Raw genomic sequence first — 20,451 nt, 5'->3', positions numbered from 1 at the left:
TTTCTGGAGTTCTCCAGGTCTTGTTTTTGAACCTCCAACATGTGACTATGCAGAGTGGAGCCAGACATAAGCAGGAACTATGTCAATGCCTCTGAATAGGTGAGCCCGCTCCACGGCTCTCACTTTCATGCTGTTCACACTTAGGTTAGGCTGTGTGTCTGGACTGCGCTGAGAACTAAAATCTAACATGGCCCAGAAGGAATACCACACTGGCTTTCCTGTGATAGCCATCAGTTATGATTTTACTTCTTTGGGCATCTTCCAGACACTGGACTTTTCTGATGAGCTAACACTGCCCTTTTGTCCAGCAGGTAGCAGGCCAGCTCTCACTCATGAGCCCCACGGACTTTGTCCAGGCACACCCCGTGCAGTGGGATGCCTCTCAGAAATTACCTCACATTGGGCTGCATTGCTTGGAACTGGGCACTGGCAAATCACCACTCAGAGACTCCCCCTTGGGTTAGTAGATTAATGAGATTACCTATTTCTAGATAAGGCTTTATTCCAAAGCCTGGTTAGTGAAAAGCCTGTGTTTACCAAAGCATATGGACGGATTCCTCTCCAAGATATTGAAAAGCAACATTCTCACTTTGCATCCTACACTGGCCCTACTGAGGGTAGCCAAGAAGTGAAAGAAGACTTTATTCTTATTAAAACCTTGACAAACATCAGGAATAAAAAATTGATAAATATGTTTAAAATATCCAGTTTTAAATTTTACCCTTTAATTAAAACAAAGGTTGGAAGTGGCTCAAAATAACATCACACTGCAGGACCCTTTTTTATGTATGAGACACGTGTTTTTAAAGTTTTAGTGTGTTTGCATATTAATGACCTGAGATTGTTTCTAATATATGCCCATTCAGTGTCATTGCCTGGCCTCTCACTGGAAAAGCTTGTATTATTTCTATCAGCTATCTAGTTTTGAAAACTAGCTGAGGTCTACATTATCAAATTTACAAATTATTTTTTATTTTTCTGTTCCTGCTGGTTTTTATGTGGTTTTCTTTAATTAGTTCATTCATTCACCATTCCTATATTTTGACGCTTAGAAATAACTACACAATATTATTGATTTGCCTTTCATATCTGTGGCTTGTTCTTCAAAGGTAAAATCGTTAGGTGAGACTGTGAAGACTCGATACATGCTCAACTCATCCTCTGAAATAAATCTGGAATGCTATGGCTGAGTTATCTGTGGACACACAGGATAGCCCTTGTTACCACAGCTAGCTCTTGCCTTCATGCTGCGGTTGGATTCAGCTAACCAGGGGTGCTGGCCAATTATAGAGCGAAGAGAACAGATCCATGTTCCTCTGCCTCCATCCCACCTCCCTGCACAGATACAAGGGCTCTGTGGATCCAGCTCCAGGGCTCTGCTTCAAGGAGCCCAAGTCTCCCAGGCTCCCAGGCTACTTCCTTTCCCAGCCTCTCTGGCCTTTGGGTGGTAACACTCTGACTTATTCTTAGCTCTGGGTGCTCACCTACCCTTTCTCACATCCTTTGACCCTAACCACACCTCTTAGAACACAACTTGTATTTCCTGCAGAGATCAACTGCTATACCTGCAAGTTATAAGTATTTCTGTCAACTTAACGATACCTAACGTTATTTTGTTTCTTATCTTTTGCACTGTTTCTTGGTTTGCTTTCTATCTTTGATAACGGCTTAAAAGGTCTAAAGACCTTACAGGTCACAGTCCACCCTGAAGGAGAGTCAAGGCAAGAACCTAGAGGCAAGAACTGAAGCAGAGGCCATGGAGGAGTCCTGCTTACTGGCTGTCTCTCTATTTCTTGCTCAGCCTGCTTTCTTATACAACTTAAGACCACCTGCCCACGGGTGTCTCAGCCTGCAGGGAGCTGGCCACCCACAGCAATCATTTAAGCCTGAGAACATCCCACAGACATGCCTGTGGGTTGATTAACCATATTTGATCATTGAGATTTCCTAAATATACAGATATGTCTAGGTTCATGTCAATTAGCTCACATTGTTAGTAGGACTGGATATTTTTCATGTAACCATCCCACTCATGTGTTCTGTTATGTGTGATCGGTTCAAACCCACGCAACCACTTTTGAAAGCCTTGCTGCCTGATTTACAGGATCTGTCAGGGCAGCACGCTGCACACTTGCTTTGGCTTTCTCACTGATGCCCGTTCAGAGCATTTACTCTGCTCCCTCTCAGCGTGTAAACTTCTTCCCTGTTCACGCCACGTCCTCCACTTCCGTTCCAACTCACTACAAGGAAGCCCCGCCCTGAGTGTGGGTGGCATCAAGCCACAGGTGGAGCCGGTAGGATAGAGGAAAGGGAGACATCCTCTGTGCATCTTCCTGAGCACGTGATGAGGGCCGCTCTGCCCGCCACGCCTTCCTACCACGACGGACGGAAGCCCCTGAAACCATGAGCGAAAACAACTCTTCCCTTTACTACAAAAGCAGTAAATTTCAAAGTGAAGCGGCATGTGGGCCGAGACACAGCTATTTCTGACTACGTTGATTTGTAGTTTAAAAGTAGGAACCAAAACCGAGCAGAGAGACTTGGAAAGCGTGTAGTTTGGTGAGAAAAAAAATAGCAGCTTAAAGTAGGAGCAAGGGAAACGAAGTTCCTAAGAAGGTTCTTGAGCCCACTGTCGTTTGAATGGGAGATGTCCCCACAGGCTCACATATCCAAACACCTGGTTCCCGTCATGGAGGAAGATCATGAAGCAGTGTTTCTCAGCCTTCCCAATGTTGACACCTTTAATACAGTTCCTCATGGTATGGCGACCTCCCCACCGCCCACCATAAGAACTGTAATGTAAATATGTAAAATATCTGATATGCAGCCCCAAAGGGGTTGAGATAACAGGCTGAGAAATGTTGTCATAGAGGTTAAGACTTGGCGCTTTCTTGTCTTCCCAGCCATGGCCATGCTTTCTCAGCTGTGGCCACGCCTTCCCAGTCACAGCCACTCCTTCCCGGCCAAGGAGTCTGAGACTGTAGAACATAAAAAGCATTGTACCCTACATTGCTTTTGTCAGAGATTTCACACAGCAACAGGGAGAACAGTGTAATAGGATCTTTTTTTTAATGCTCTGTGCTTTGCACGGGGACAACACTATCTTGAGGGATGTCAGGAAATCAAAGAGAACCATCCATCACCGACTCAGGGGTTATAAATATATACAATATTTACAAGACTTCCTTAGGATGAGAGTGGTGCTACAACTCCTGATCTATACAGTTGCACACTCAGCTTTACCACACTCAGACACCAAGGCCCTAGAGACAAATGTACTCACAATCCACGGGCCCTGGGTATTGCTCAAGCCGGTGGCAGGCCCTGACCTCAACCATGCGGTGCTGATTTGTAAGCATGAAGCATGCACAAGTTACAAAGCTGTGTAGCCTTCTACCAGATTTCCAAAGAAATGCGGGGAAGTTAGGCCATGCTGTCTGACAGAATGACCCCTGCAGGCAGCTGTGAGGATGAACCCAAAGCTTCTCTAGAAACCCAGGGATGTTAGCAACACCAGGTTCATCTGTTGAACAGGAGAGAGAAGACACATGGGATGAAATGGCAAGGCTCCATGGGAGGGGTCACTGTGGGAAGCCACATGTGCCGTTGCAGAGTGGCACAGGCTTCTGCTGGCCACCACACATACATAGGCAGGAAAGATTTTTTGCCAAGATGAGGTTTTGAGAATTAACCAAAATTGACCAATCAGATGAGAGAGAAGTTGACCAATCAGATGAGAGAAAAGTTGACCAATCAGATGAGAGAGAAGTTAACCAATCAGATGAGAGAGAAATTAACCAATCAGATGTAGGCATGCAAATGGATGGTAAGCATCAACCAAGCACAACCAATCCGGGTGTGAGACACGCCTCTCCTAGGCCTATATAAAGCAGCACCAGTGCTGGGCTCGGGGTCTATTCGCCTCTACAATCAAGCTCTCCCAATAAACGTGTGCAGAAGGATCCTGTTGCAGCGTCGTTCTTGCTGGTCGAGTTGGGCGCGCGTGCAAGAGGTCACCTGCCCTGGGAATCCGCAGCACACTGCCACATGCCCTGAACCAGTTACATGGCTACAGGATTCATGCTTGCCCAGATGTGCTTCAGTCTTGCTTTGGGACACTCCCTTCCTAGCTGATCACCCATTTCAACCTTACGGGATGAAAGCTTATACTTCAGACCACTCTACCTATGACATCAGGTGACATCAGGTAACATCAGGAAGCAGAGCCTGACTGGAGGAAGTATGTCACTCGGGAGTGTTTTCTGTCCTTTCTCTGCTTCCTCTCTACAATAAGGTGAACAGCCTTCTCCTCCACAAGCCCTCCCAAGTGTAATGGGTGAACTGCCAGAGCTTCGAGCTCAAACAAATCCTTTCAGCTGTTTATACCAGACATTGCCCCATAGAGAGAAAAATAAAATTAACAAGATCTGACCAAAGAGAAAGAAAAGACTTGGAGCCAAGCCTCCCAGGAGAAGGCAAAGGTGTTAAGATGGGAGCGTCATTAGACACACCATGGAGACCGCTGTGAACAGGACAGAGAGCCAGCTGTGGGGAGACTAGGTCATTAGGAGGTCACAGAGAAGGAAGAGAATTCGCAGAAAGGCAGTAAGTTGCTGGGCTGTCTAAGCAAAGGAGGGTGGCCTGACCCAACCCTCACATAACCCCATCTCCTCCTCTCTCTCCAGATGTGGACAATTATGGCATAAGAGTTCAGAACTAGTCAAATGTATGCTATTTTAGAACCTGCAGTATTTGGAGAAGGATCTGATTTAGGGGGTACAAAGTCGTATTTGCAAATGGCACCAAGATTCTGCCTTGCAGGGTGCAGAGAGCAAGTTCCAGAGTAGCCATTTGCCAAGGAGCCTACAACTCGGGAAGGGCAGGTCTGAAGCGGAGCAAAAACAAAGAGTTTGAAACCAGACAGCTAAACGGAGATGTCATGTAAACACCTAGATTCAACAGTAGATGTCAGAGAAGGGCCCAGGCTTCAATTAATCTGGGGCAGATCTGAGAGCTGCTGATCCCAGCAAGCAAATGCTTGTAGACAGTGGAGGGATCAAGCATGAGGTTTGCCATACCTCAGTATCCGGAAGTTGGGAAGATAAGGAGGGATCAGCCAAGCATCTGAGGAATGGCCAAAAGAGGCAGGGGGAGAGAGAGAGACAATGAGAGAGACAGGCAGACTGAATTGCCCTGGGGACACAAAGGAAGGATTTAAGGAGTTGGAAAGATGGCTCAGTTAGTAAAGTACAGGCCTTCCAAGCATAAAGACCCCCGTTCAAGCTCCATAATACATTTTACTAAAAAAGAGAAAGAAAAAAAAAAAGCATCTTGGTATGTTAGCATGCACATGTGAAGGCAGTGTTGGGGATGCAGACACAGGTGGGTGCATGGCACTCTCTAGCCAGCCTGCGAGCAGAGCTGGGTCTGTGGCCAGACTGAGAGAGACCGTGTCTCAAAATCTAAGACGGAAGGTCTTCTGAAGAATGACACCCCACGTTGACCTCTAACCTCCATACATGCATGCATGCACTTTCACCTGCACACAATTGTACTGTGCACAAGTTAACAGGTACCTATGTACGAGCACACACAAGGGGGCAGGTACAGGGGTGAGCTGATGAACTAGAATAGATACCGCCAATGATATAAAGCGCAGAGCACATGATATGGGAGAGGAACCACCTCTGGATCATTAAGAACAGTCCAATAATAAGCCTCCGGCCCAGGCATGCACCATCATTATAATTCAGCATAAAAGTTAGAGAGATCAATAAAACTAAGGGAAAGGTACCACACAGGATAAAAGCTACAGCAGATGCTGCTTCAGTGCCCTGCCATGCTGGCTTCTTGGGCCACCTATAAATAATACTTTCAAATGACTCTTATTAGTAACTAATTCAACTTTTAAAGAAATCAATAATCACAGTACATTTGCTTAATCCTCCCTAACAAAAACAAGGGGAAAGCATGATTTAGAGAAGATATCAATTCTACCTCATCTCCTTCTTTCTATTTGGTAGGAAAGGGAACAGAGGAATGGCCAGAGTGATCTATCTGTAAACAAAGTCTCTTGCTGTCTTGTTAAGCCGTGACTGATGGGACACTGAGTGGGCAAACATCCTAAATTATTTCTTGGTCTAATTTTGTTCTGTCAGAACATTACTCAGAGTACAGCTGGTCGCTGTAAGGTTTTGAAAGTGATGGAAGAATTGGGAACATCTTCAGAAACTGAACCTGTAGTCTCAGACCAGCATTGATCATCTTCCATCCCTTCCAGGTACTTTCTGATAATGGCCCAAGCCCCCTGACTGCAACAACAATCAGTTATCAAAACGAAGAAAAGCTTTTCTGCCCCACAAGCACCAATTTTAGCTGCATTAGGACATAGATCAAAGTGGGATGTCATTAATGGCCTGAAAGACGGCAACAACTATCCTGGGTCTAATAGCTTAGCCACTGCCCAGTGTGCTGTATTATAGCTCATGGGTCTGGTCTCTGTCAGGACAGCAGAACAGGGATAATCACCTGAAACAATGTAACAGGGCTCATTAACAGGATAATCGCATGAAACAATGTAGCACCACTGATTAAGAGCTGTTTTTCCGGAAAGATTTTCTGTGTGTCTTTTAAAAATTACTTTTAAATTTATTAAACAACTTTCTGGAATCTGGTCTCTGCATCCGTGTGTGTTCTGGGGAACAAATTCAGATTATCAGGCTTGGCAGCAAGTACCTTTACCCAGTGAGCCATCTCACTGGGTCTTTGTGCCTTATAAGGGGTAAAAGCCATGAAGAGGAAAATGGAAGCTACAAACTGCAGGAGACTCCATGGGGGATTTTTGAGAATCCCAAGAGCTGGCAGACAGCAATGACCACAGAGGGAGGGAGCAGACACTATGCAGCTGCTAGTGTTGAGACTTCATTTGTCTTTTAGAGAAACTGTTCTCCAAATTTCTACAAAAATACAACTGTGTAGGCTCAGGCCAAACAGAGGGAGTCCAAAAGATGTGGAAACAGCAAACCAGACATGGCTCCAAAGTGGACCTGTATGAGACCCAAGTAAAATGTTGGGAGACTCAAGGGCTACAATGGAGAAGTTGCTGTGGGTGGGAGTGGGAGCTTTCTTTCCCATTCTGTAACAAGCAGGAGAGACAGGGGGCAAACTGTCTCTGGACTCCAGGAGCAAAAATTATGAGTCCATCCTGAAGTTCCCTGAGGCTCATGATTTTATAATTTCAAAGTGGGCCTGGCAAAGAGGACATACGACTCCTGCTATACACTATGTCTTTGCTTCGCTGAACTTGCCCCCACATAGCTGCTCAAGTAAAATCAAGGCAGAAACTATAATGAAGAAAAACATTGAGTTGAAGTAGGAATCTTTAAATAAGTTGTGCAGAAATAAAACCAAAGGATGTCAAACACAGTTAGGACATCGTTATGAGAAATATCCGAGTAGATGCTAACACTAAGAACTGGATCTGAGGTTGCTCTAACCACTCTCCTCCTGTACCCCTGCAGTGTTGGGTGCCCTCAACCCAACTTAGAGAAAAACTCATCTCTAGCTCTTCCTCATTCCTCTCTGGCATCAATCAGTTCTCCAGGGCTTTACAAGTTTGCTGTTCGCTCCTGAGTCTGACTCCTTTCCTTCGCAGCAGTTTAAATCAACTCATGTGTGCATGCAGACTTCACAGTATCTGAATTCATGCAGGTCTGGCTTTGTGCATACCTGGTATGGTAGTTTGAATGAGCGTGGCCTCCATAGGATCCGAGGGAGTGGCACTAATTGGAGGAGGTATGGCCTTACTGGAGGAAGTATGTCACTTAGTGATCAGCTTTGAGGTCTCAAATGCTCAAGCCAGGCCCAACGTCTCTCTCTTCCTGCTGCCTGCTGATCTGGATGTAGAACTCTCAGCTGCCTCTCCAGCACCATGTCTGCCTGTACATTGCCATGCTTCCTGGTCTGATTAATCCCCTAAACTGAACTATAAGCTAGTTTCAATGAAATGTTTTCCTTTATAAGAGTTGCTGTGATCATGTTCCTCTTTACAGCAGTAAAAACCATAACTAAGATATCTGGTTTCATGCATGTTCACAGTCCAGCTTAATTCATGACCAGCTTCACACACAGCTGGCTTCCTTCACATTCCAGTACCCAGAAGGTCTGCATTACACATACCTGGTTTCATGCATGCCTGACTTCATGCATGCCTTGATACATGCATATCTGGCTTCATGCATGCCTTAATACATGCATATCTGGCTTCATGCATGCCTGGCTCTATGCATACTTTGATACATGCATGTCTGGTTTCATGCATGCCTGGCTTCATGCATGCCTGACTTCATACCTGTCTTGATACATGCATATATAGCTTCATGCATGCCTGACTTCATGCATGCCTCAATACATGCATATCTGGCTTCATACGTGCCTGGCTTCATGCATGGCTTGATGCATGCATATCTGGTTTCATGCATGCCTGGCTTCATGCATGCCTGACTTCATGCATGTATTGATACATGCATATCTGGTTTCATGCATGCCTGACTTCATGCATGTCTTGATACATGCATGCCTGGCTTCATGCATGCCTGACTTCATGCATGTCTTGATACATGCATATCTGGCTTCATGCATTCCTTGATATATGCATGCCTGGCGTCACACGTATCTTGTAATTGCCATGCCTGGCTTCATTTTGTGCAGCTTCATGCCTGCCCAACTTAATGTCCATCTGGCTTCATAAGCAAAGCATGTCTCTTGCCTGTGTAGAGTCTCTTTTCCCACTCTCAATGTCCTATTGTCACTTAGATCTCGGCAAAGCTCCTAAAATTTCCCAAAAGGCTTCTTGTGGCCCTGTGGTAATCCTGGTGATGACATAATGTCACCAAGCCCTATGCAAAGAACAGCATGTACTAAGAGTACATGTCTATTACCACACCAGCTCCATCCTGGGAAAATGTACTTATTGTAAGGAAACTCAGGGGGGCAGAATGGTTACAGTACTTTTCCCAATATAAGCAAGCCAGTGGGAGAAAGACAGTCTGTGCCTGAGTCCTGGTCTGAGTAACTCCATTGAAAGTTCTGCTCTTAGCTGCCATACCTATAACAGTGGCTCTCTGGGGCAGCCCCAGGACTAACAGTTGTCACTTAAGGCTTGTTTCGAATATCTTATCTCCTAAGTGCTGACTCAAACTCTGGAAAGCAGGGCCTAGCAAGCTGAGTGGAGAGCTGTCCTGGAAGGCCAGGCCACCTTGGTTGTTTTGTAACCAGCATGTGAAAGTTTTCAGTGGCTCCTCCACCTTTCTGGAGGAAGGAGGGGTCTGCTCCTAGGCTTCCTCCTCATAAGAGAGGCATATTTCATGTTCATCTGGAGAAGAGCCCTGCTTTGTAGGACAAAGAACCCAAGAAAAAACAAAGGAGTCTGCAGTCAGCCTAGCCTCAGTGTGAGAGTCAGAGCAGACAGCCAGGGATTCTAGGAAGTCTCCAGCAGCCTTTACGTAATAAATAACACTTTATATAATAAATAACACGAATCACCCACTTAGGCAAAGTCGGTAAAACCAAGCAGGAGTAGCTTCTGAATTCAGAAGTGAAAGGAGCATTTCCAGGGGTAGCTGGGTCAGGCAGTTATCTCCAGCTTTCTTTGGTTTTAAAAACATAAAATCCATTTTGGCTTTATAACCTGTGCTGCTGGGGATATGACCTTGGTCTTTCTCAAGCTTATCTCCAGTTAGAGGCGCCAGGCAACCCCGCAGCTGCAGATCTGTAATTGCTTTCACATCTCCCTGCACATGCAACTTTAAGCTCAGTCACCAGCCCAGAAATTATCCTTTGCTTCAAGGACTCGGGAGTTGGCTGCAGCTGGTCAGAGCCAAGGTTCCCACAGGTCACTGGCCACAAACATAAATAGTATGTACTAAATGTGGGAGAAGTGGGATCGCTTCCCTAGCTGTGATTCACCTAAGAAAGGGCATGGTGACTTCTAACTGGTCGCACAAAAATGATGTAAAAACGGGAACACTCTTAACTATGCATTTACTGGAATCCAGTGAAGATGTAAGGAAACAGTCCAGATGATCAAACATCAGAGGCATCTATCAAAGTCCACACCAATCAATACTGATGACCTTACCCGCACCTGAAGAGTCTTTAACTTACCCTCGCCATATCCACCAAGAAATTCTCAAATAACTTCCAAATGTGGTTACTTGTATAGATCTCCTTCATCTCCACTTCAGTGTCAACGTAACAATGGTTGACAAAGTTCACGTACGCGATTTTGACCTGTGCAAGTTTCAAACACAAAAGCAAGTTCAACCTCTCACTGGTTGCCTTCTGTTCTACACCACTAAATACCATCTGTGTATATCCAGTTCCTGTCATGGATGACAGTTTGTTTTGTATATGTGGGGTTCCGTGTTTCTTCTCTTTGACAATTATTCCACCCTGGCCCGGGGGAGCCTGTGTTCTAGCATTCCATTCCCCTACTCTCAGAGATTCCTGTGAAAAGTAAGAGCTTTGCTCATCCTTGAGACACTAGGAAGACCTCAAAAGGAAGGGCTGTATATATAAACAAATCATGTCAATCATCCCAGAGGGACTCAGAGCCCTAAGGAACAGGGGTCAGCTCTCCTGCTGTAGGGCTTCCTACTATGCCACATAGGTCTAGAAAAGGGTCCTCAATGGTACCCACATCAAGTCTGGTCACAGAAGAGCTGAGACATGCCCAGAGCATCTCGACACCAGTTAGTCCTTTCTCCAAGCTCACCATGCACGAAACCCTTCAGCCTTTCCTGTGCCTCACCTTATTAAACATAATCCTTTAATAGCCCTAGGAGGCAGGAGATGATAACTTGACTTTAAAAGTGTGGGAATTGACAGCTGGAAATGTTAAGTGACTGTTGCACCCAGTGACACAACTAGGAAACAGTGTGTAAGGATCCCGACTCGTTGCAGAATTCACTGGACACAAGCTTGCTCTGCCTCAGATACTCCCGTGGTGACTGAAAGTACACCTAGCTGTTACCCTCCCAGCTGGTCCTCTTTGGGAAAGGCATGAGAGTTAAGACAAGACACACAGCTTGCTTTCCACGAGAGATGTGGATGGCCATATCTGCATAGCAGAGAACTGACCTCTGAGGAAGTAAAGTTTCAACCTATCAGACCCTCGTTGGAGCTGTGAGGTAGAACAGAGCCCTTACAGGAACTCAAATATGGCTCAGATATGGCCAAGACGAGGACCTCAGATAAGGGCTAGGCCTCTGGATCTCCTCTCCTCCACCACACCCATGTGCATTTCATCTCAGCCCCACCAAGGCATGAAGGACCCCGAGGTGCTAACATTCCAGAAAAATATCCCTTCAGGTTCATTACTGTGCAGCATACACCAGGGCTACTTGAGTAGGGGCTGAGACATCCCTGACTCCTCTTAGTTTAATGTCTTTTCAAGGATAACACACATGTATGAACTTCGTCATAACATACCATAGTGGCAGAAAAGAAAGAAATCATTGCACTGTGTACTCTGGAAAGCCTCACGGATAACCATCGTCTCATGAGGTATTTTGCCCCCATCATGAAAGCTGAGGTAGAAGAGAGGCTGAGAGAAGCTACGAGCATGTTCTCACAGAGACAATCATTCTGTGCAGCAAGATGAAGCCGTGGCATCTAACGAAACCCTGCTGCACCAGCCCAGGCTTGCTAATCAATCACTGTGAGTCACCAGTGAGCCAGCTGTTTCCATCTCAAAAACTACAAGTGAACCTTCCCCCGGAAGCCCACTGCCACGTGCAGACGTTAAGACACTAGAAGACAGTCAAGGGGACTGTCTTCCCTCTGCGCAAATAAAATCTAGAAACTTTTGTGTTCTTTTTATAGATTGCATGGCTAAGTGCAGTTAAGTCCTCTACTAAATAGTCGATGTCATCGTAAAAATTACTGTAGGAGATGTCTGACATTCAGATGAACCTTACAAAATGAACTCGCAGTGTACAGATGGTGAGTGTCTGTCTGTTGGCTGACCTCAGGAATGCAGTCATCGTGGGTCACCACTCTCACTATGTCATCCAGAGGCAAGAGAGAATTGCACTTGATTTCTGTGTAGACATTCTTGCCTTCGGTGCACGCTGCCAGCAACTCCACAAGAGTGATGTGGTAGGCGAGGGGGCCGCTCTCGTCCCCACGGGCTCTCTCGGAGCACATCATGTTGAGGAGGATGGGAAATGAAGCTCTGTCGTTGTAGAAAATCAGCACATCCTCGCCCCCGTTGATCAACTGAAAGGAAGAGAGGAGACTCTACGTAGCACGTTTCTAAAGGCTTGATCTGCCTGCAGACAGCCACAGAAGATATTGCAAAAGCAGGACTTCATTAAGGCAGGAGGAGGGAAAGGTCAAAACAACATGCCAAGTGACCAGCTATCAGTGCTGCTGAAACCAGGCGGGAGCCATAAGAGCCACAGATGGGATAAGAATCAAACAACACAGAGCCAGGCCTGGTGGTGCACACCAGTGATCCTAGCACCAGGAAAGCAAGCATCTGAGGCCCTCAGATTATTCTCACTCAACTGGAGAGGTGAGGGACTGAGAGATGACTTAGCAGTTTAGAGCACGCCCTGTTCCTGCAGAGGACTATAAGATCTATCGCCCTCTTCTGGCCTTTGCAGGCAGTGTGCTCACATGCATATACTCATTAACAATATAACGAATCATAAAAAGTGAACAATAAAATGTGAAAGGATTCACCTCATTTGTAATTAATGTATAAGTAATCAGTTGTACATTGTTTCAAGTACATACAACATAACAAAAATCTAGAAAGCTCCTCACTTAGTGGGAAAGCATCGGGGAATAGAACAGAGCACTGAAATGGCCAGGAAAATGATCAGGTGAGGACGCTTAGGACATGACTTCCTCTCCTAATTTACTGTGTGCTTTTAGTGGAGGACTCAAGACAGTAGCAAATTTCGTTTGCCATGCTGTTATCTATTATCTATTACTGATACCTGATATGAGATATTTGGTCAGGTTACAAATGATTTATAAATTTGAACTTAGTTATTGTACTTAAATTGGTAACATTTAAATCAATAAGTCAATTAACTGATTGGCTTACTTTGACAGCCCTGTTGCAAAGAAATGTATGTGCCCACATATGGTTATGTATTAATATACTACTACAAATATTTCCTTATACACAGAAGCATTCCCTTTGATAGGAAAGCCATAGGAAGAGCCTATGCATTCCTTTCTCTATCTGATCTTTACTGTGATATTCCGATTCTAAAGTCAAATTAGTTCCCACATATTTTTAGGTAATGAAGAATTAATATGAGCTAACTGTGGCTTATGTGCGTGTCCATGTTTGTGCTAATGTGTGTGTGTGCAGGGATGTGTACACTTGTGTACACGTAGAGGCTGGACACAGCCTCATATGCAATCACTGCCCACCTTACTTTTTGAGATAAGGTCTCTCACTAACCTGGAGCTCCTAGATTCAATGAGAAAGGATGCCCAGCAAGCCCCAGGATGATCCTGTCTTTGCCTCCCCAGCACTGGGGTCACAGGAACATGTCATTGGGCCCTGCTCGTGCATGAGTGCTGGAACTCAAACTTAGGACCTCATACTTGGGCAGCAAGCACTGTATGGACTGAGCCATCCCCCCAGCTCCAGTCCAGGCTTCCTTAAGGGTGGATTTTATAACTTTACAATGTTCTCTTCATTGTTTCTTTACAATAATTCACATGTAAAAGCTCAAGGCCTTATGCGGGATTAATTTTTAAGGTTTCTAGGTGGTCCATGGAATCAACATGGAGAGAGCTCTTATAGCTAACTGGAAGGCACATGGCAATGGAAATCTCCACAGACCAACGTGATCTTCTGGAAGAAGATGCTTTGGGGCACAGGCTGCCAGCTGGCATCTGGTTACCAGTTCTCAGAAAAAGCACGATTGTGCCTGGTCAGCAGCTCAGTTTGCCCACAACATCAACCTCTTCTAAAGTAGGGCAGGTTGTCATAAGGCACTTCACTGCAGTAGGGTAAACCTTACTAGTGCTACGTAGCCATTATGAAAGCAAGACTCTCCCTAGCACAGGTTGGTAGTCTTTGCCCTCCCACCCCGCACCACGGGTGTGAGCACAACCTCTGCGAAGCTGGTGAGACCCAGACTGAGAACTCACCTCCGTCATGACCATGTCCTGGCATTTCTTCACGTATTTGCCATCTGCTTTCACGATCGTCTGCAGGAACCTCAGGTACTCCACGTGGCGGCCATGTGTCTCAATGCAGTGCACGAAGTGCTGGACCACCCTCTCGCTGATCTCGTTGCACAGGTGATAATTGTTCATGAAGATGTGCCGCATGGTTTCTGCCTCCAGGAGCTGAGCAGAGGAGCGCACCTTTGTGACCAGGACAAGATCACCTGTCTACTCTACAGTGCATAAGTTCCCCGCCTACAATTGGCTTCATGTTTTACATGAAGCCACCAGGAGTTACCAATGCCTGTCTTCTGTGGGATGCAGCCACTGGAAGAAATCAGCCTCACTATGGGACTCAGCTGGAGAGCGGAAGTCACCAAGTGTCCTTGAGGACACTTTATTCATTATGTCAACTTGACTCCTTCTTAAGATCATTTAATAAACTTTTATTTTTATCATTCTGTGTGCATGTGATATATGCATGTGTGTTGTATGCATGCATGTGTTATACATATATGTGCAGAAACCAGAGCAGGATTGGTGTGCCCCTCTATTGTTCTCCGTGTTATTCCCTTGAGGCAGAGTTTCTCACTGAAACTAAATCTTATTCCAGTTACACTGGCTCCTGGGATCCTCTTGCCTTCTCTGCCATACAGCACTGATATTGCAGGCACTTACGGCCACTCCTGGGAACGGGGAATCTGAACTCAGGTCCTCACATGTCCAGAGTGAATGCTCCTACTCAGCCCCGGGATCTGCCGATGCACTCTTAACAGGCCATTGTTAATGCGGCCTTTGAATATTCTGCATTTAGCTCTTGCATGCTTGTTTGGGGTGGTCTGTGCTGGGGTGGTGTGTGCTGGTCCCACACATACTAGGCAAGCTGTCTACCACTGACCTATACCCCAGCTCCCATATTTACCTTCGTCATCATGGTATTATCAAATTAGTTATCTGTTCTCACATGCTGATTCTAACATTAAATTACATAGTATAAACGAGGCTGCCACTGACATATAGAAATTTGTCTTAAATTTTAAAATTATTTAAAGAGTCTCCTCAAATGGAAACACTCGGTTTTATGGAGTGAATCGCAATAAGAGGGAAACAACGACGTACAAAGGTCAGTAAAACTCTATTCGCACTGTGTGAATCTGACGCACACTCTGCTGTAAGTGTCAGGGACCACCGGGTACTCACGCCAGGAGTTAGGAACAGATTGAGATGCTTGTGAAGGAGAACTTGGTTCTGCGGATTCCCACGACAGAAGTTCTGCAGGAAGGTGTGGGCTAAGTCCATCACCTCGTTCATCTTCTCGTCGGTCTGAGGGTCAAAGGGCAGCATGTAACCCCAAGAGAGCAGGTCCACACAGCAAGCACCCCTCCCTCCACAGGCCCCATCCTCCACAGGTCCACACAGCATTCACTTCTCCCTCCGCCATGGGTGCTTTCCTCCATGGCTCGTCTCTCCTCACGACCTCCATGTCTCTGCACTTCCTCCATCTGCCCTGCCCCCTCTTTCCTGTGTTCTAGAAATTTCTCACCTTCTCTTCCCTTTTCCCGTCTGTCTGTTCCACGCTTCCCACCCTCCCCTTGTTATATACAGACCATCTCCTTCTTTCTCCCAAACTTCCTGATTACCCACCAATACCTATGCTAGCAAAAATGTGAATTAAAAGTCAGAGGAAAGATGGTGTATCTTCAAAAGAACCTCTACACAGGACAGTTATCCGTTGCAAAGGGAGGGAGAGGTCCTCACTGTGGAGAAGCCAGCAGACAGCACATCACGAGCATTAGAGCAAATCAGAGTTGCGTGTGCCTGCTAGGAAGCTCGACACAGAACTTAGCATCCTTCCAGATTCCCACTGAAGACAGGAAACTGAAGCAAAGCATGGTAGGAGCGGGAGGACTCTCTTCTAACTGGCAATCTAAGAGAGTTCAGGACTGAGAGAGAAGCACACAGTACAACCAAGTCATGAGTCTATCTGCTTCTGAAGCAGGAACTTGTGTCAACAGGACATGGCAGGGACCATGGGAAAAACCTTCATGGTGTGTGAGAGTTTGTCATACTTTCCTAGTTTGCAATGCTGATCAGGGTGGTGTAAGAGCATGCCCTTGTGCGTAGGAAATACGCGAAGGAACTCGAGGGTGCTGGGTGTTTGAGACACCCAGGATGTCTAAGGATCCCTCTTAAACAATTAAGGGGGGAGGAAATTCTTCACGACTTGGTGATACGTTTTAAGTGATACTGAATTGAAGAAAGAGAGAGAGTAAACCAGGGCGAACCTTCTCATAAGGGATCTCCAGAAGGTCCAGCACCACAGAGTGAGCCCCCATGTTTTTCAGCAACCGTTGGTGTTGATTACGGCATTTCTTGTTCTGCACACAGAGCTTACTCAGCCTAATCAAGATCTTTGGAAAGATGAAGCGTCACATTAAACATAGCTCCGTGTCACACAGGTTAAGCAAAAGCAGTCTCCGTGTGCCTATGCGCACAGAGGAAGCGGTTTCATCTGCCAACCTCCTTGACGATCCGGTAGTTGTTGCCCTTGTTGCTGTCGATCTGAGGTGTCTTCGCGCCATCCTGCACCGGGCTCAAGAGGTTGGATTCCTGAAATGAACACCAAGGTGTATTCTAAGTTTGTCAGAGACATACTACTTTTATAATAAAAAAAAAAATATAATTTGCAGTTATTTTATCAAACATCTGTCCCAGATGTTAATTTTGTGCCCTTTTTATTGTTGCATCAGAAGTTTCTCAGCTTGAATGAGCCATGCTCATTAGTACAACCTCATGAAGACCACGTTACAAGGTAAGTGGCATTGCTGTGCACCCATGAGGGAAAGCTAGTGTAAAGGCTGCCGTGCATCCTACTGCTGCTATATGAACCATGTGTGCTGCAGGCAGACTGTAGGCTTCCATCTCCTATAGGAGGGGAAACAGTCAAGGACACAAAGCATAAATCTATCACCTGTAAGAGAATGGTGAATGAAAAAGCAACCACATCACTGCAGCGAGAGACAGCTGAGGGAAGGAAGACAAGGCTCACTTAACCCCAGGATGCGCTGCTAGGTTACCATGACATCCTCAGGAGTCAAACTGGGAACAGAGCAAGTGTGTGCGGGACAATGAGGAAAGAAATACAAATCAAATTAAAAGTAATACTTCGAGTTACTGAGATGCCAAAAATAAATAAATAAATAATTATCATTATCATTATCTGATATTTCGCATTAAGAAAGAAACCCAGGGCATGTGCACATGGTAAATATCACCTATTGGAATCACCGTACAAAAGTACCCATTAGCACTCTCACACATAGACTGTCTGCTGAGGCTCACTATGTGCCTACACTAGCCCTACTGTGAGAGCCTCTGAGAGAAATAGAAGGTCCCTTCTTCTTACATTTGGGATCAATGTCAGGTTCAAGCTGGATCAGAAACGCGCCGACCTCCTGCCTGTTGGCAGTGCCAGGCTCCCAGTTAGTGCGGACCAGGGTCTAAGCTCAGGAAAACTAATAGAGACACATAGGCAGATGCTCTCCCTGTCAGTCAAAGGACTCTGAAGGAAGACTGTGTGCCAAAGAAGGGTGTGGTCAGCTTGAAGCCAGCTCCCCTCCTCAGTTTTGCATTTCCTCCTTTGCTTCTTTCCTGGCAAACATTGTTTGCAGCCCCACCCCCGCCCCACCCTGTAGTAATCTCCTCTGCCATTCGCCAAGCATGAAAACCCTGTAAACAACACTGTTCCCACCCTCACCATCCTCCCAGAATGCCCCTCCTGTGTCGCAAAGAACTGAACTTTTGATTCATGGATCTCAGAATCCTGTCTCCCTGCCTCCTGCCCATTTGTCTCTGACATGTGGGCAGCCTCAACCATCTGCTGACTCTCAGCTCATTAAACATGTAGTCAGGCTGAGGCCAACTCAGTCAGAGCAGATCTCAAGGTCTCATGTGGTGGCCTTGGGTGGAAGAGTCACCCATCCCCCGCTGCAGTAACACTGCCAAGTACTCACAAGTACTCCTCATTACAATTCTGCATTCCGCTCTGTGGTGTGTTCCCATTCTTCCTAAATACAGCTCTCCGTGCTCCCCTCAAAGTGACTGTGCTCACAAAGGTTAGAAGAGACTGCTGTGGAAAGCCTTCAGGCTTTGAGAGCAAGGAGGATTGGAGCTACACCACCAGCTACCACCGAGAGAGAGGCCGTGAAGAGGAGGACAGCACAGCCTCCACTCTAGGCAGAGAGATCGCGGAGAGGTGAGACACAATCAACCAGACAATGCCTGAAAAGTGCATTCCTGAGGCCAGGAAGAGACCAGCAACTAGCACTGCCTGGATGGGGAGACTAGTGTGGAAGACTGGTAGAGCAGATAGCCAGCTCCCTGGGAATGCTCAGTCAGAGACAGAGGCCACATAGTTTCTACTTCCTATCAAAAAGGAATTATGGGTAAGAAGAAAAGAAGCATACTCTAGAAATGTAATTAAATTTCCTTTTTTTCAATGCTGGGCATCCTATAATTTCAGCACCATAGAAACAGGGGTATCTAGGATTCAAAATCAGGAGCTTGCGCTAAGCCTGGGCTACCTGGGACTCTATCTCACAAAAGCCAGATTCCCTTTTCTAACCACGAAAGTGGAGCCCATATTCACCTGGAAGAAGACCCCATGTGCCACAAACTCGTAGTAAGGTGTGAGCATGGCTCCGACTGGCAACGCTCCTCTTGCACACTCTGTCAACTAAAAGTAACGGACAAAGCCTGGGAGACAACAACCTTGGGAGAAGCAGGCTTGCTGTTTAAAAAGCAACCTTGGGCTGGGGGTCCAGCCCCAGTGGCAGAGCACTTGTCTAGAATGCACACAGTCCTCGGTTCAAATCCCATCTCCAACAAAAAGAAAAAAATAAAAGTAATATTGGGCAAAACATTACCAAAAAAAATATTACGTGCTTTGGTTCAACCCAGGGGAAGAGACAGAAAATCGCTCAACTCTGTAAAGGGGTTATGAAGAATAATGATTTTAATTTAAAGTTCCAGCAGTCAACAAAGGGAGGAGACACCGGAGAATCCAATAAACAATCCTTTTTAATTTCAGAAAATCAGTCAGTAACTAAGCTGAACAAAAGCATCAGCCCACAGAACATCTGGATGGTTCCCAGGCAGGGATGGGGGAATCAGAAGGATGCAAACTATGTGGTGTGTAAGGACAGTTGGGTTTTGTTGGTTTTATTAGTATTACTGTTATGGAAATGCTTTAAATCTTTATGCTTCAAGGGTTTTCCTCCCTAGAGAACAGAAACGGATAGTGTTCATTATATTCTACACAATGTTAGATGCAGGTCAGTGACCAAATCCACAGAGCCCTAAATTTATTCCAAAGACAAAATATTGGGAAACTGCAAAGTGCAGAAGTGTTACTTATGCAAGACCCCAGGGCTGAGCGGGACTGGGCAGGCTGGAGGGCCTGGGCAGGCTGGAGGTGGGATGTTACCGTAGAGAACGGTGCCATGCTTACAGCACAAACCCAGTGACACTTAGAGCCGTGAAGGACTGAAATGGTGTTCCAGCAGCGTTCACCAGCTACACAACCTAAACCTACTTCTTCTAGGTGGATATTGGAAGAGACTTGGCTAACTGATCTCACAGGGTAAGTACTGTACTCACACACTACACAATCATTATAAACCAGCTGGTCAGCATCAGCCCAAGACCAGTGTACAAGCTGGGGCAGGGCATTCTTCACAGAAGAGAGACACAGTGAGCCCTGCTCAACGCAGAAATGTGGATGGGGGGTGGGGGTAGATAGAGAGGGAAGGGATGGGGAGAGGAGGAGAAAGGAGGGAGGGAGAGAGAGAAAGAGGCGGCAGGGAGGGACTAAACTGGAATTTGTTAGTGGAGATCCAGCATCTAAAATCTAAGCAGGAGGCACTTAGCTTTTAAGTTTCCAGATCCCACTAAGTAGAATCATGAGGTGCCCACAACTGTGGAGTGGAAATAGTTCAGTGAAATCCTTCCTTGTCCCCACCCACCAGTTTCAGGAGTCGACCCTCAATAGAGTGGTTTAGCCAGCAAAGCATTCTGCTCACCATCTGTGTCCCAAGCCTCTACAAATAACCACTCTTTAATACAATGGGGGGCTCCATTAACCAACCAGCCTTACCCCTAATTCTGATGGCAATGTCTGCCTTCCCTTCCCCACATTTCTACAGACTATATGGAAAAAACACTAATGGCCAGTCTTTGCTAGTCAGTCTGACT

General features: G+C 46.0%; 1 protein-coding gene across 1 annotated transcript in view; it reads right to left on the bottom strand.

Annotated features, from left to right (window-relative positions):
- Itpr2 (inositol 1,4,5-trisphosphate receptor type 2) overlaps positions 1 to 20,451 on the bottom strand; it is a 404,943-nt gene that overhangs the window by 213,695 nt on the left and 170,797 nt on the right. The window contains exons 27-32 of the mRNA XM_085839778.1: positions 16,720 to 16,809; positions 16,485 to 16,610; positions 15,400 to 15,522; positions 14,182 to 14,382; positions 12,028 to 12,279; positions 10,165 to 10,290 (exon numbers count right to left, since the gene is read on the bottom strand). Coding sequence (XP_085695904.1) covers positions 10,165 to 10,290; positions 12,028 to 12,279; positions 14,182 to 14,382; positions 15,400 to 15,522; positions 16,485 to 16,610; positions 16,720 to 16,809 — 918 coding nt within the window. The remainder of the gene's footprint in view (positions 1 to 10,164; positions 10,291 to 12,027; positions 12,280 to 14,181; positions 14,383 to 15,399; positions 15,523 to 16,484; positions 16,611 to 16,719; positions 16,810 to 20,451) is intronic.

Source organism: Mus caroli, unplaced genomic scaffold (assembly GCF_978045245.1).
Source record: "Mus caroli unplaced genomic scaffold, Mus_caroli_1 scaffold_7, whole genome shotgun sequence".
Taxonomy (NCBI): Eukaryota; Metazoa; Chordata; class Mammalia; order Rodentia; family Muridae; genus Mus; species Mus caroli.
Note: the sequence above shows the minus strand (reverse complement) of the source record. Positions and strands in the feature narration are given on the sequence as shown.